We start from the raw sequence: 15,810 nt of genomic DNA, 5'->3' as shown, positions 1-15,810 counted from the left end.
AGCAATTTACAGGTAAATGGCAGAATGTATTCAAACTGAGGTATAAAATGTAAGAAAATAACAGACTATAAGAGACACATAACAGACTGTACAGTAAGAGCAAACTTACCACAAAAGAAAATAAAATGCACGTAAACAACGCTGGGTAGTATCTAGTTATATTTACTCAGTTACATTAACTTGAGTAACTTTTTGAAAAAATAAACAACAAAACACTTAGCAATAGTTTTACTGCATTTTTCTTTTACTTGAGTAATCATTTTATGAAGTACCACTACTCTTACTTCTGAATAATCTACATACTTTGAGTAGCTTCACAGAACGAAGAACAGATACATTTTAACCAAAAATGTATGAGACACAGACACACACATACCGTTTAAGTGTGACTTCTTGTTTGTTCTCAAACTTCATTGTACTAATGCTAATTTGTACAACATTTAATATAAATACAAAGTCTCAACAGCTATGACTAAGAGCATGGGCATATACATGGGTCATTCTATTATCTCTGAATAGAATAAGTTGTTTTTAATGTTTTTGAAAGACACGATGAGCACATTGCAAGAATTTGTTTACATAAAATATGATCCAAAACCTGACTGAGAAGTTTGAAAATGGACATTGTAATTTATTAATTAGATATTAAATGATCTACCGATGTTCTATAAAAGTTTTCAATCTATTTAAGACTAGCTATCATGCTTATTTACATAGGTTTTCATTGTAGGGAAAATCTTATTTCCTTTCATATGATACCAGGAAGCACCATCTTGCTCACTGTCAGAACATGATTACTGATACTACTAGTAAATATGCTGATACTATACTACAGCTTAAATTAGTTGACCGAATAGGAATCTAACAATACATAAACATTTTTCTTCTTATTTCTATGACTACTGTTGTTTTGGTAACTTTATTGTTATTTAAAAAAAAACACAAATTTCAATTGTTATTTAAATTATTTACATTTTGTTTTATGTGATGATAAGTCTCCTAACAATAACGATAGGACCGATAAAGCTCATTGTGGGTTTGGAAATTTGCTCCAGCCACAACGGGTCACATGAAAAGGCAGATCTACAACTTACTGGATGGGAACAATCCCATCCAGTAAGTCTTAGGGGACCTAACGTTTCCTGGCCCAGAGTCACAGCGGGCGCCATCTTTCTTTTATTATCCCTATTGTATATAAAGCAGCGAGGGGCGGCGGTGGCTGGTGCGGCATTTGTGAGCGTCTGAAGGGTTTCATTGGAGATTAAGAAAGAAAGGGTAGTTTCGAGGAAGTGACGGACGACGCTCGGAAGACTGGTCAGAGGAAGTTTGCTCGATAATGGTGCCGTGCGGCTGAACGAAACTTTTCCCCCTCTTGAGCGCCAGCGGAGTCGTGGATCGGGACGGAAGGATCCAGCAGGGCGGCCGGGGGGAAGCTTTTGTTTCCTGGCCACATTTGCAGCTCTGAGGAATAACTTGAGGGCTGGGAGAAAGAAAGAGAGGGTCGCAGAGAAATTTCATTCCCTACAACCAACCCCCCTTTCCCTCTCCCTCTGTCTTCCCCGTTCTTTCCCCAGCGCCTCCTGTTTTAATTTTTCCCTGGGATTAGCGATGGGGAAGGAGCAGGAGCTTCTGGACGCGGCGCGCACGGGGAATCTGGCCGCGGTGGAGAAGCTTTTACCCGGGAAGCGACAATCCGCAGGCGGATCGTCTGGGAGCGCAGGAAGCGGCAACAGCAGCGGGAGCAGCCACGGAGCTTCCTCCCATCCGCTCTCCAGTCTGCTCAGGTAGGCTGTGGGATGACTGAAGAGGAGGCAGCCACCGGCACTGGTCCTGTCAAAATACTGTCTTATCATTCCACTGTTAGCACTTTAGATATGGTTGCTTAGTTAATCAGTGATCTTTTCGTCAAAGCAAACCCAACCTGAAACTGTGCTGGAACGAAGCTGTGGCATGCCTCTTTGTTAGAGCATTGCTTTTGTCCGTCTACTGTTGTTTGCATACAGTGCATTGCAAAAGTAAACATTTTGTCGCGTTACAACCGCATACTTAAGTTTAGTTTATTGGCTCGAAATAAGCCTTTGAATAGTAGCACATACATATGAAGTGGAAGGAGAATGTTACATGGTTTTCAGAAATGTTTTCCAAATGAACATGCTGTTTGTATTCAGCCTTTTTTGCTGTTATAAATCAACCAAGTGTAGCTAATTTCTTCACACACAGACTACCTTTGTTTTCAAGTTAATTACTAGTAACACCGGAAGAACTGCGCGTATCTGTAGCTCAGGTGTGGGAGGGGCGGGGGGTATGTCAAAAGGTCAAGTTGTGGGAAGAAAAAGAGCAGCATAAGAATTTCTATTGGGTCCTAATAAGTCCGATTAGGTCTGTAGGGAGGATAATCAAGGTTGACCTTCATTCCGTTCAGGACCTGTACAGGTTAGGGTCAGGAAAAGGGCAGCTGACATCTCAGCACACCCCACACATTCTGGACACATTGAAAACCAAAGTCAAACTTCTTGCTTGCGCTCTTGTGTGCAATAAGCAGATTTGGGGAGGTTTACTTCAGCAGAGACAAGGAAACTAATCAGAGTTGAGGAGAAGACATAGTACAGGGATGTTCTGCAAGAAAACCTGTTAAAGACTTCAAGACAGCAGGCTAAATTGATAAAAATATAGAAAAACGAGGCTTATTTTCTCTTCATGTGCTTTTTGTTGGTCTATCACCCTGAGATCCCCTCAACATACTTTGATGTTTGTGTTTGTAACGTGACAAAAAGTATTATGAATACTTTACATTCATACAAAAAAACAATTGCATAGTTTTTTTGCGACTTATCAAAAAAAAAGTAATCAACTAGAAAACAATCTAATCTCTTTGGCATTGATGTGTAATTAATTGCTTACGCACAGTCTAGACTTGAACCGGTTTTAGTGAGGGTGGAATACAAATATAGTTATCATATCAGATTTAGTCAACCTTCTGGAAACTTTTATTCTCAAGCTTGTGGGTGTAAGCTCTGAAATTTCTTTGTTTAGCTGTGGGCAGAGTGAGAAGTCTCCAGCGAAATTTCTACGTTTAATGTGGGTTTTCACATCCCAAAGACTTGCTATGCGTGGTAAGAGAGGTTTACCTTAACTGTTGAGTCATTTATCTTCCATTAGTCCACATGCTGCCTGTGCACACCCTGCTGTGTGGATTTGGACAGGGGAGGAGAGGATTTAACCTAAAAAATTGCAACCATATTTAATGTATTACTTTGGCACATGTTTGTGTTAAAGAACAAGAGAAACAACAACAAAGGGATTAGCAGCAGATGTGATGGAGGCAGTTTCATTTTCCTGCAGATGTTCCCTTAAAAATAAACTCATAAGAACCAGCTTGGTGAACAATTGCTTGAAGTCTCTTCATAATTATTTATACCTGCTTTAAGCATGAATAACTTAAAGAGCATGTAGGAAATGCTACCTAACATCTAGCAAAATCTGTAAGATAAAATCTTACAGATTAGCTCAAAGCAGTGCGTAATTGTCAAGTGGCAAGAAAATGATGCAATATTTTTTTTTTTGAAAAATTACATATTGATCAAAAACTGAGATGCGTATTTGCAGTCAATGCCTTATGAAGTCACCTTGTTGGCACATCAGCATGTCTCTACCAGCTTCAGAACTGACATTTTTGTGCCGCCTTCTTTGCAAAATAGCTAAAGCCCCTTGGTTAGACGATGTCTGTAGGCAGCAACTTTTAGTCTTTTGCCACACATTCCTAGTTTGATTCCATTCTGGACTTTGTGTCAGGCACTGAAATCCATCTATATGTTTTGACCTAAGTCATTTCATTGTAGCTTTGTTTGTATGTTTAGGATTGTTGTCAACCTTCACCCCAGAAACAAGACTTCTGCAGCGTCTTAACGGATTTCCGTCCAAGTTTGCTCTGTGTTAGCATCTTTTCTTTTCCCATCAACTCAACAAAGACTCTCTAGTCTGGACTGTCAGTTTGGGTGCATGGCCATGTCCTGGGAGCTTTTCATTTTTGTGCCACTGTCTTTCCATTTTTTGCTAATGGCTGGATAAAGAATATTGTTTTCTAACCTAATCTTTAAGCATTTCTACTGCTTTATCCCTGACTTAATGCCACATGTTCACTAATGTTCGCACAGGTGGACTCTATTCACTGATTAGATAGTTTCCTATGGAAATTAGTTGCGCTGGAGTTTAGGGCCGCAACTATAGTAATGATTACTTTAGTAAACAATTATTCTGATGATTAATCAGTTAATCTGATAACAGATCTGCACATTCTGCACATTTTATGCAATATTAAAAGTACATGAAAAGATGCACATAAACAAATAATAAAATTTTTAAATAAGAAAATAAATATTTGATTGCCTAAAATGCTATAACATAGTGAACACTCGATCATTTGCAGGAAAGGTTGCATCTGCAGTTAAGAAAATACTTTTAACATCAACATGTGAAAAGCTCAGCCCTTTCTGCTTGACTTAACATTAATGTAGAGCAGGGCTGATTTTAGCTATTTTTCCTGATTAACTGATTAATAGTTAGATATGTACTTAATACGGTTTTGTTTTTTTATTTTACAGAATTTAAACTGGGTTAAACTAAAAGTATGCCACTTGAGGAGTTTTGGATAGAACAGTTTACAAATGTATTTATTTTTATCTTAAATGCAAAATATATGTATTTTTTTGTACATTTTTGGCTTAATTACTGGTCTCTATGTTCTTTTAGCAAATGGTCTTGTTTTGGAGTCTGTACCCCAGTTGATGATGAGTTGATTACTGAATTAGTTGAGAATTATTTCAATGATCGATTCATCACAATTAATCCGATTAACCGCTTCAGCCCTACTGGAGTTTGTTGGAGGACATATTTTCAAATTTTCATTTTAAAAATCATTTTGAAAATCTCATACAATTTTCCTGAAATTCACTTACCCACTACTCTCTTAGTGATCACTTATAATTCAAATAAAATACACTTAAGTTTGTGGTTATTATGTGACAAAATGTGAAGGAAAACACCTTTGCACAGTGACGTGGCCATGCCTTTCCTGTCCTGAATGTTTGTCACTGAAAACATAAACAGTTGTTTGGGGTCTGAATGACAGGCACCTTTTGTCTAAGGCTGAAGTGTTGAAGTGAACTTCCTCATGCTGCATCAATGTGTTACTCAGCGCAGACTGCGCAGCATACTTAGGGTAATTGCATTAAACTCTTTTAATCAGAAATCCATTTCAGAAATGTCATGCAGTCAAGGCTGGCTCCATCTTTCACTCTCTGATCTGTGGGCGGACCGGAGAGTCCATTGTGTCATCTACTCTGTCTTGAGCAATCAATGTTTGGCAATGGGAACTGTGGGTCATAATTGGCGAGGCTATGCAGGAAGCGAATAAACCCCTGGTAGAAAGCTTGTTGCCTCTGGACACCTGAGCTTATTGGACATGTGAGGAGTACTGACCACAGGGGAGCCTGTGGGATTGTTGCTGCCGTGGATGACATTTGATTTGGTTTGCACGATGAAAATGTCAATACTGTCGTCTGCGAGTAAATTGCCTTGTAGTCCAGGTTGTGGCTTTGCGCGTTTGTTGTTTCATTCTTCAGAATGTATTTGTGACCTATTCCTCATCCTTTGTTGGGGAAATGTAGGCCGGTAATCTTGTCAGACCTGATTTCATCTCAGTCCAAGGCTGCTGTTTTTGGTAAATCCCGGGTCACGCTTGCTTTAATGCCCTCATGCAAAAAACAGATGTACTGTTGACACTTATGTTGCTGTGATGCACACTGAAGCTTCCCAATGTGTATAAAGTTGCAAGTTGCATTGTTTAAATGATCTAGTTTCTGGTTCTGAGAACCTGTGTGCAGAGATGTTAGTCAGCAGCCGTGGCATGTTTACTGGGCAGAGCTTTCCTCGAGTTTTGCTGCATGATCCACTCGACTTCAGCGCTGCTCTTCCAGGGTGTGTGTGTGTGTGTTCCCACTAGATCTCTGGCGTTCTTCGCATGGAATGGGCCACATGTTGGGGCTTGCAGTGTTTTTGTAACCAGGCCGTTGTGCAGCTCTGCTCTGCGGAATGCCTGCTTTCCCAGGAGAGTGTGTCCCAGGCGTTGCCATGAGATAGACACTGACCTTTGGCATTTTTCACACCGACTTCTAAGCAGGACTTCATCAATTAGGGAAGCTAGGACGTGTTCTCAAATGTGCGGTATCAATATCCCGTGAACTTATCCACATTTGGTCACATTGCAGCAACACACGTGAATGTACTGTGCTGGTATCGCTTGTGAAAGACCTAAACAAAGTAGTGCATAGTTGTGAAGCGGAAAGAAAATGATACATGGTTTTTAAATGTTGTGTGAAATCCATTTGCATTCAGCCCTCTTGAGTCGTTGCAGAATGGTCTTTAGCTGCAACGGCAGCTGCATGTCTTTTGGGTTGTGTTTATACCAAAGCTGCACATGGAAAGACTGAGAAATGTGTCCGTTCTGTGCAGAATAGCTCAAACTCAGTCATATTGAAGGGAGAATGTCTGTGAATATTTATTTTCAAGTCTTTCTAAAGATTCACAAATGAATTTAGGTTTCAACTGTCTCCCAAGATTGTCCTGTATTTAGCTCCATTCATCATCCCCACGGCATGATGCTGCAGTGTTAGCGTTTCACCACATGTAGCATCTTTCATATACAACAAAAAGGTTCAGTTTGGTCTGGACTTCCAGGTCTTGGTGCGTTTATCATTCTGTTTACTGACATTAAGCTACACATGGGTGAGCTGTCTTCACTAAGTGGATGCACTGGGTTTTATTCATGTCTATCCAAAGTTATTTTCCTTCCACTTGTCTATCAGGCATTTCTTTCTGTTAGTCTCTTACAAAAAGTATCCCAGTAAAGTATACTTGTAACAAAATACAATGAAAAATTATTTTGTAAAACCCCTTATTTACTTCATTTTCTGTTATATAATCTTGTATTTTAGATGTTTTTTGTTAAGATTTTCTTTTTCCACTTGCACTTCCTGGCCTGGATTGTCCTAACTCGGACAGCTGCTGCTGTTACACCGGAGGTGAGACAAGTCCCTGGCAGGGAGAACGGCTGCCCACTGAGGAGACATTAACAGAGGAATGCATGGAGTCCTGGACAGACACTCCAAGAGCTTAGTCAGATGAGAACTTTCCTCTCCGCTTCACAGCCATGGTCTTTGTCCTACTGACAAGCCACAGGATGGTGCTTTTAATATTCATATCAGGCCCAGAAAACCATTCTGAGACTTTTGTATACTTTCTAGTTTAAGGGAAATGAAAATTGACCTGTCAGTTGATCAGAACTGGACCACCTATTAAGAGGAGCGTAGCTAGTTATTTGGGAGAGGGAATCTTTGAGTAAAAAAGGAAGAACTTTTTTTGATTTGCTTTTACAGCCCTTTTAGAAATTTTGTGAAAGAGCTGTTAAATAATTTGTTGCTGCAGTTGCTTTTGACATTCTGCTTTAAAAAAAGTGACTGTATTGAGGAGTGGTTTGCATTTTTTGGGCTTTGGGCGCACACCTCCAGAGCATCCTATTTCATCCTCAGTTTCCTGCTCACACCAGGAAGAGCTGCTCTATCAACTATGAGAATATTCACTGCTGTCCTTTTATCTCCAATAAGAAACTATCCCACAGGATTCTGTTTTTTGAAGATGTTTGGTTGTATGTGATATTGTAGTGTGGGACTGATGCGTATTGAGAGGATAGGCTTGCTGAGGAGATGCACAACATTCCTTCCTCCACTTTTGTGCACATATTCAAGTATGCTGACTTGTATGTCTTAGGCGTGCACGGATTCCAGTTTTCTGGCTGATTGCCGATCTTTAAAAAACCCGACTGATTTTGGCAGATACCAATTTATCTATTTATTTCTTTGTGCGAAAAGTCACTAAATACAGTGGTAATGTCATTAATTAGCAACAATGGGGGGACTTTTGTTAACTGTGCAGACGAGACCAGGTGAGCGGGTGGGTCAGTCAGCCCTCTATCATGGTAAAACAAAAGGGGACAGTAACTGATTTTCAGGGATTTGTGGAGGTAGATAAAATCAGTCTCACATGCAAATATTGGCTGATTACCGATCACCCGAAAACTAGGAAATCTGGGCGATTTATTGTTACCGCTGGTATGTGTGCACCTGTTTGCTTGTAGATATTATGCACACACGCACATCAGATATGCAGACACAATCAAGCATGGAACAGCTAAGAAATAGTAATATATCTCTATACTTGTATGTGTAGATGTTAATTAGTTATTCCTCTTTCCCCTTTTGTAGATCAAGTAATTTCCACCACACTAAGGCAAGCAACCACTATGTGTGTGTTGTTTGTTTACAGTATCACAACAAATTACATTAAAACAACTTAAACCAGAAAGAAAAAAAAAACCCTCAAAAAACTGACCACTTATTGTGCATCCTAAAAGGTTTTATTTCTGGGGTAAAATTCTCCCTGATTTGGATCCTTCAGTAAAAACAATGCAGGTTAAAGAATAACCCTGGAAAACCTCCCTGCTTCCTGGGAAAACTTTATTGCACTGGAACCTTAAGTGTTGACAAGGCAGTTTGTACCACTTGCATTCCAGGAAAAGCCCCATCAGATCATCTCCTGCTGTCTGGGCAGATGCACCCACAGTGGTCACAGCACATCATTTGTTGACCTCTGAACTGAAACAGACGTTAGTAGGAGGGAGCAGTGCTGGGAAATGTAACACCACAATGTTAGCATTCCAAGAGCATCTGAGTTTGGGATGCTCTCCTCTGAGTGTTGTGTTTGTTTAGTCACAGAAGCTATGCAGAATGGCGCCTAGCAGTGATGGATTCCACAGATGTGTTTTTTTTTGTGTGTGACAAATACAGTGTCCTCTTAATTCAGTCTCAAGCCCTCTTCATGGTGGTGGACTAAAAATAGCTTTCATCCAAGTGGGTCAGAGTTTGGGAGATTAGTTAGTAGTGGAGAGGAAGCTCCTTTGAAGTTTAATGGAAGAGAAGAAAATAATCTTGTGACGGTGCCTCGAAGGATTGTTGGTTTAAAAAAAAAGGGGGAGGTGGGGGCTTCGGCAAAAGTTTAATCTTAGCACTAAAACAGTCAGTTCTGTCAGCAGAAAGTGCTGTTTTATATTTCTAGCTTTCTATGGTTCCTGTTTTAAAGCTGAAAGCTAAGGGAAGTATTGCAGAACATGCCTTATTCTGACTATCGAGTGGATTTCTCTAGTCTTTTATGCATTAGATAACAAAAGCAAAAAGTAACGCAACAATCCGCAGTGAGAAGTGTCTTACAGCTCATTTCTGACCTGCGCACATCACATGCGTCTTCTGACTGTTTACATCCAGCAGCTTAGATGTTTTCTCATCCATCTGGCGTCTACGTCTTTCCCACCCTGCTTCTCTCAGCAGTCGTCTTGCCCGCCTGCTGAGTCGAGGCCAACCTCTTCTCTACCTTCAGACTTTGAACATGTTACACATGGAGCTGTCCACCCAGAAAGCAAATGTTACATGTTTTTCTTATTATAGCCCTGCTTTTCTTTGCTGTTGACCAGGTGGGAGAAAAAAAAAGGAATAACCCTCGCTTTAATTTCAACATTGAAGGGCACATTTAGTCTGTGGAGGATCAGTTTCATAGCCACAAAAATAGCTTTTTAGAAGGCTTCTTTAAAGATTGATTTTGCTGATGAATAATGATAAACTAGCTGAGCTTTTAACAAAAATAGTCAAGCTATGCAGACTGCATCACACAGAAGTTCTGGTTTTAAAACAGAGTTGTCAACATAACTTAAAAAAAAAGTTGCTGATTCACCTCTACTTGCAAGAATTGAGCTGAAAAGAAAGGTTTGACAGAAAAGAGGGTTTCTGTCAAAACGAAAATGAGATTCCGTATTGAAGCTGGACTTAATTGCTTTGAAGCAGCTAAGATAACCGTACAATTGCTTAAGGACAGTGTTTTCATATCCTTTAATTGTATTTTAGTCCTTGTTGGCTGTTTTCTTCTTTCCTTCCTTGTAATCCATTTTTATGAGTTTTCTCCAGCTTTTTTCCATTCTGGAAATCATGTTGATTCTGTTAAACACTGTTCGACTGCTGCGTGGCGTGTCTAAGGCATATGCAGTTCTTTCACACCTCCTGCTGCAAAACAGATGCCCTGTGAAATACTCATTGTGAAGTTATGAGTTGTGAGGACTCAATCAGGTTTTGAACTGAGTTGCTGATGCTTATTTTTATTTTGCTTTGCCCTTTTTAACCATAATGGAACAGATTTGGTTAGTAGGGGAGCTTTTGGCTTCCCGCAGTAGGCTGGTTGGTTAAAATTTATCACCAAAATCATCTAGGAGATTTTGCCAAATTGACCAGTAGGTGTAAAGTAGATTCAGTGCAAGCTGAGTCTGTCACTCAAGCATTTTGATGATTGATGTCACCTTGTCGAGATTTTCTACCTCGTCAAAAAAGTTGCTTTATAATTTTAAAGCCTAAAAGAAAAACAGAAAGAGCTAATACATGATATTCAAATACATTCCAGGAATGACCCCTTATTAAAACTGCATGGAACTGTTTTGCATATTGTTAATCTCTTAGCAGTTTAAAATCAGTTCTACTGGTTAGAACTTAAAATTAAGCCATTATTAAATACATTTACCTAATTAAGTAATAGAAACAGTAATAGAAAGTGGAAACAGAAATATCTTGAAGATTATATTCTCCAAGACTTAACTTGAAACAAACTATGTAGTTTGTGATTTGTTGCTGGATTTCAGTAGAAATGCACCCATTAAGCTTTTCTTGGTACACATATTTTCTTTTAAATGGCTATCATAACACATAAAAAGAGAAAAAAATGTGCTTGAAGTTCATTGATGGAGGAAGTAACTTTGAAATCAACAAGCGATGAAGAGATTATAAGATTATCTCTATTTATGCATCAAAACACATGCCCCTAACCTTTATCTGATTTTTACTAAACTCACAGCAAAGTACGTCAAAGAACAGCTGTTTATGAGTATTCACAATAACGTGTGCGTTTCCGGTTTGACTCATTTTATGACCAGAAAATAGATAACTTTTTCAGGGTTGTACTTATTGATTACCAGTCAGAGTGGATCAAGGGAAAATTGTCCAACTCAAACAAATCTAAAAAGTAAATTTTTTTTGTCACTTTTACTATTTTCTATCAATTTAAACAGGGCAAAGTTAGGACTGCTTAAATTGACCTATTTACGTAATTTACCTAAAACCTTTATTATGTTTTTATCAGTCCTACTAACAGACACAAAAAAGACTGTCGTCTTTCTCTTGCTTTATTGTAATAATTAAGAGCTCTCCCAGTTTCTCCCAGGGAGATGCATGGTCATTAACCACATGATGAAAATAATCTCATTACAAGCCCTTTTTGGTATATGTTCAGTGCAGGCTGTCATAAATTTAAATTGTAAAATACAGTCATGGGTCTTCAGTTTGTGAAAAAAAAAATCTGTTTGTTATTGCACGGATCTGATTTTTTTTGTTGTTGTTGCTGTTAGTCAAATTTCACTTCTTTATTTCTCTGACTTCTGTTCAATTTTTCCCGTTTAAACATGTTCATAACTCTCACCTGTGATGCAGATATGTGTATTGGTCTGCAGTGTGTTGCTCTTTGCTGCAGTATTTTGTCCTGCACTCATCAGAAATGGAGATTTCTGGCAGGTGCTTCAGTCTGAGCTGAGATGAAGATGCTCAGGTTGACTGCTTGGCAGCAGGGCATCTGGTTCCAGCAGCTGCCAGCACTATGCATAATTAAGCCAATTTCCCCAACGGTGGCTGACATGAGCCGGTCTCTGCTGGGCTCGCTGCCCCGAGGCGGACCGGTTCCTGGCAGTGTGGTCACACTGCTAATAGACTGACAGATAAAGCTGTTTATGACGTGGGGTCCGCTCTCACCTGGGTTCTTCTGTGCTTTAAGGGACTGCTGAATGGATTTGGCCTTTCCTTCATTCCTATGAGTCCATAAATCAACATTTAGTTGTTTGTTTTAGCTTTTGGCTGATGTGGATTTTTATTTTTTTTTTGGTTTGCATTATTAATTAGCTGACTGAATTTTCTCTTTATTTTCTGTTTACTTTTTCATCTAAGCAAACTCAATAAATATGCATGACCGACTGGTTATGTATGACCTACATTTTATGTAGTGCAGCACAAATGAACGTACTTCATTTTTAAGTTTAGTGTTACTTTAATATTGAACCCAGCTCACAAACAATCGTATCATTTCTGAATGTTGCTAATTTGTAGCCTTTGTAGCTAATATGTAAACTGAAATAGGCAGGACATCCAGGTGTATCTCAATAAATTGAAATGTCACAGTAATTAAATTCAGATATAAATTCATTATGCACACATTCACACATTTCAAGTGTTTAATTTGGTTAAGGTTGATGATTGTGGCCTACAGTAAATGAAAATAAAATTTGTTGCATATAGCATTTTTATAGTACACTGGACAAAAGATTAAAAAATTAGATTTTTAATGCAGAAATGTTATGGTATGACCTGATTATGACGTACACAGTCATAGACAAGTTTGCTGACTTGCCAGTTGTCTACTAGACACTCATTGATGGCCTCCGTAAGGAAGTTAAGCCATAAAAACCGTTTTTTAAGAAGCTGACTCTTCAGATTTCTATTTCCAGGCATATGAGTGGAAAGTTGTCTGGAGGGACAAAAGCACCATGGATGACAAAGGTTGTTCAATTGATGCAATATCCTATTTTTTTTCTAATTAAATAAAATTTTATTAAGCCACAATTATCTAAAGTTAACTGATAGCACTCTCTGTGTAGCAAAGCTATGGTGTATCTTTTAGTTTTTGAAGAGAATTGCTAAAATAAATATATTTTTCATTCATATTTTTATTTTACTATGTACACCTGTATTGACTGTATCGTGCTGATTTACTTGAACACTTACAGAGTGCAGGGAATGTAACTTGAACTCGGACTCAAGCAGTTGAAATATTAAATTGACATTAATTAATTATATTCCAATTAATTGAGGTGAACTTATGTTTTTTTTTTAATTCCTCCAGCTACAGCGATCAGGATTTGTAAAACGCCGATTTTAACCCCCATGAATGTCTTGCAAACTCCAGCTTCATCCCACTGATATCCCCACAGGCAAATTAAGGATTAGCTCGGCTTTTCAAACAGGAATTCCTCAGCCAGTTCCCATGAATGTGCCCCCCGCCTCCCTCTCAAACCAAATCAACTCTGTTTTGCCCATTACCTCCGCTGTGGGCCTAAGCTCCATCTCTCGGTGAGGTTGGTTTTGAGCCATAGTAAGAGGATGAAGTGGATTGTGGAGCACCAGTCTGACTCATGCCCTTGAGTGCCATGCTGCCAAAATGCTCGAAGGACGAAACACTTATGCAGCTTTAAAAGCCGCTGCTGCTGGCAGCTGTCTTAATAGCAAGCAGGAAGACTTTGACTGTAAGGAAATGTAATGAAATGTTCACTTGCTCTGCATGGCAGCAGTTCAGATGGGATTAATGAACAGCCTTGGTCCTGATTAGAAATGTGATATGTTGCCGGCATCATAACGTGCCTCGTGATGTGCTGTGCTCCTTTTTGGTCATGAGGCAGATGTGACTCAATGTTTGTAACATTGAGTAAACTTTCTTTTTAAAATTCTCTTCTTTTTAGCTTTGATGAGAATGACCAATTAGCAAATGCATCATAAATATTTGACCTAGATGATCTTTGCCCATTGCTGAGTGTTTGTTTTGCAATCTGTTCGATGTTACACCTCCTACAGTAGGAGAGGAAGCTTATTTTAGCCTAGAAAGCTGATCAAAAGTCTAAACTTGAATCTACCAAATATTAAACAAAATAATGGACGAAAAGATTTGGGGTTATAATAGTTATCGGGGTGTACCTTTTAAGCTTTTTACCATATTAAAAACTGAAAGCAAATCAGGGTTTTGTTTTGTGCTGTCCATCAAACGTTTTATAAAAACAGTGAAACAGAAACTCCATGAATTTACAACAAACATTTTGCAGAGAATTGTTCAATGGCTTCTTACATCTCTGTCCTTACTCTGACTTCAGTTTTACCACCTCACCGCATCATGTTGTACACAGGCATGTTGAGAACATACAAGTAAATCAATTTAATGATAGTTTCCGACCAGTCTGTCATCAGTTCCCATGAAGGTAGAAATCAGTCCACTCAGTTTTGAAAAATTTCTGTCCTCACTGCATCCACTTTGAAACGACACAAGTAGTTTCCCATAAATCTAGCGACTCAGTAAGTTGACTCTCATCTGCATGTTTCCGATCCAGAGTTATGTGGTTTATCTGTTTAACTTGGATTTCTTAAACTAACTGAACTGTAGCTGAAGAACAGTTCAAATAATAATGAACTGTTATCAAATAATAATGAACTGTTATAATAATAATGAAAAAAGCCTTTTTGCTTTAAGCAAAAAGGCTTTTTGCTCAAAGCTCTTGTACAAGTGTCATAAATACAGCTGAAACACTACTTCCTTTAATCTTTCAGGCCATAAGCACATAAACCATGTAAGTAATCTTACATCATACTATGTAAGATATGCATGTTATATGCAGGTTTTGTAAATTCAGAAATTGGTCTAGTAAAACTTTGGACAAAGAGTAAACCTGAAGACATTATTTTTGTGGTTCAAAGTGAAATGCTAAAAAATACTAGTAATCATAATGGCACACCTCACTCAGTGTTTATGTAGCAAATAACTTTCTGTTGACCTCATTTTTGCTCCCACCCTATGTCTGACGTATGGCATATTTTCCCTTTATGGATGCTTCTTAGTTCCTGTTCATGATAATTTTCATTTGTGAGGGATTTTACTCCTAGTAGTTACATAACTCTTCTATGTAGGACAGCTACTGGAGGTTTGTTTGTCTCCTGTTTTCCCTTCTGATGAGATCCATACCCACATTTAAGGCAGGACTGTTCTCCCTGCAACAACTGTGACAGGCAGAAATCCAGATGTTATGAAGACTGTATGCATCAGCGCCTTGAGTACTCCCATAGAAACCTCTGTTGCACATTTAACAGAGGTTTCTCAGTCTCCAACATTTCCTATCATCACATTTTCCCAGTTGAGTGTTTCCTCTGAGCAGTGCTTTTGATGTCCCGTGACTTTCTGAGACGTTACCCAGAAGGCCTGCTCTAACAAATAAACAGCTTATGTTTTGGATGGCGGAGCTGAGCTTTCCCCGTGTGTCTGCGCTCTTCTCAGACCCATTGTTCTGCAGGCTACAGAGCCCTACACAAGACACTTATTTAATGAGACGGCTCTGACTGTGTAATTGCAGGCTGCTTCACTGAGCTATTGTGGGAGATGTATTTTAAGGGGGCAAAACGGCCATTACTGCGACAGAAAAGAGCTGTGTGTGTGTGTCTCTTTGGGGAGTAAAGTCACACAGTGATGTGAGGACACCAAGAAAACTTTTGTCGCTTCATTTACTCACTGATTATTTTAGGGATTAAGTCACATTTTGTCTGCAAAATTATCAAGCTGATTTTGAAGGGGTTTTTCTGTCCTGAAAGGACTTGGGGAATGCTTAATATTCAATGGCTTGGAAGGATTTAGATCTAATTCAGTTTGTGTTTGACTGTCCAAATACCACATCACTCTTTCTGTTTTCCTTTCAGATAGTTTCTGTTACATATATGATTGAAACAGTATAAATAAATAAAAAAACATTACATATGTTTGATTCTCTGTGAAGTCCATCTCTGTTTGCTCCATTTTCTTTTCTGACTC

The 15,810-nt window shown here is 38.8% G+C and overlaps 1 protein-coding gene across 1 annotated transcript in view; it reads left to right on the top strand.

Annotated features, from left to right (window-relative positions):
• The first annotated feature begins 1,218 nt into the window (after positions 1 to 1,218).
• Positions 1,219 to 15,810, top strand: part of anks1aa (ankyrin repeat and sterile alpha motif domain containing 1Aa) — a 69,631-nt gene continuing 55,039 nt past the window's right edge. Inside the window, exon 1 of the mRNA XM_032576634.1 lies at positions 1,219 to 1,784. Coding sequence (XP_032432525.1) covers positions 1,609 to 1,784 — 176 coding nt within the window. The 5' untranslated portion in view covers positions 1,219 to 1,608. The remainder of the gene's footprint in view (positions 1,785 to 15,810) is intronic.

This window comes from Xiphophorus hellerii, chromosome 1, assembly GCF_003331165.1.
Source record: "Xiphophorus hellerii strain 12219 chromosome 1, Xiphophorus_hellerii-4.1, whole genome shotgun sequence".
In the NCBI taxonomy this organism is placed as follows: Eukaryota; Metazoa; Chordata; class Actinopteri; order Cyprinodontiformes; family Poeciliidae; genus Xiphophorus; species Xiphophorus hellerii.
Note: the sequence above shows the minus strand (reverse complement) of the source record. Positions and strands in the feature narration are given on the sequence as shown.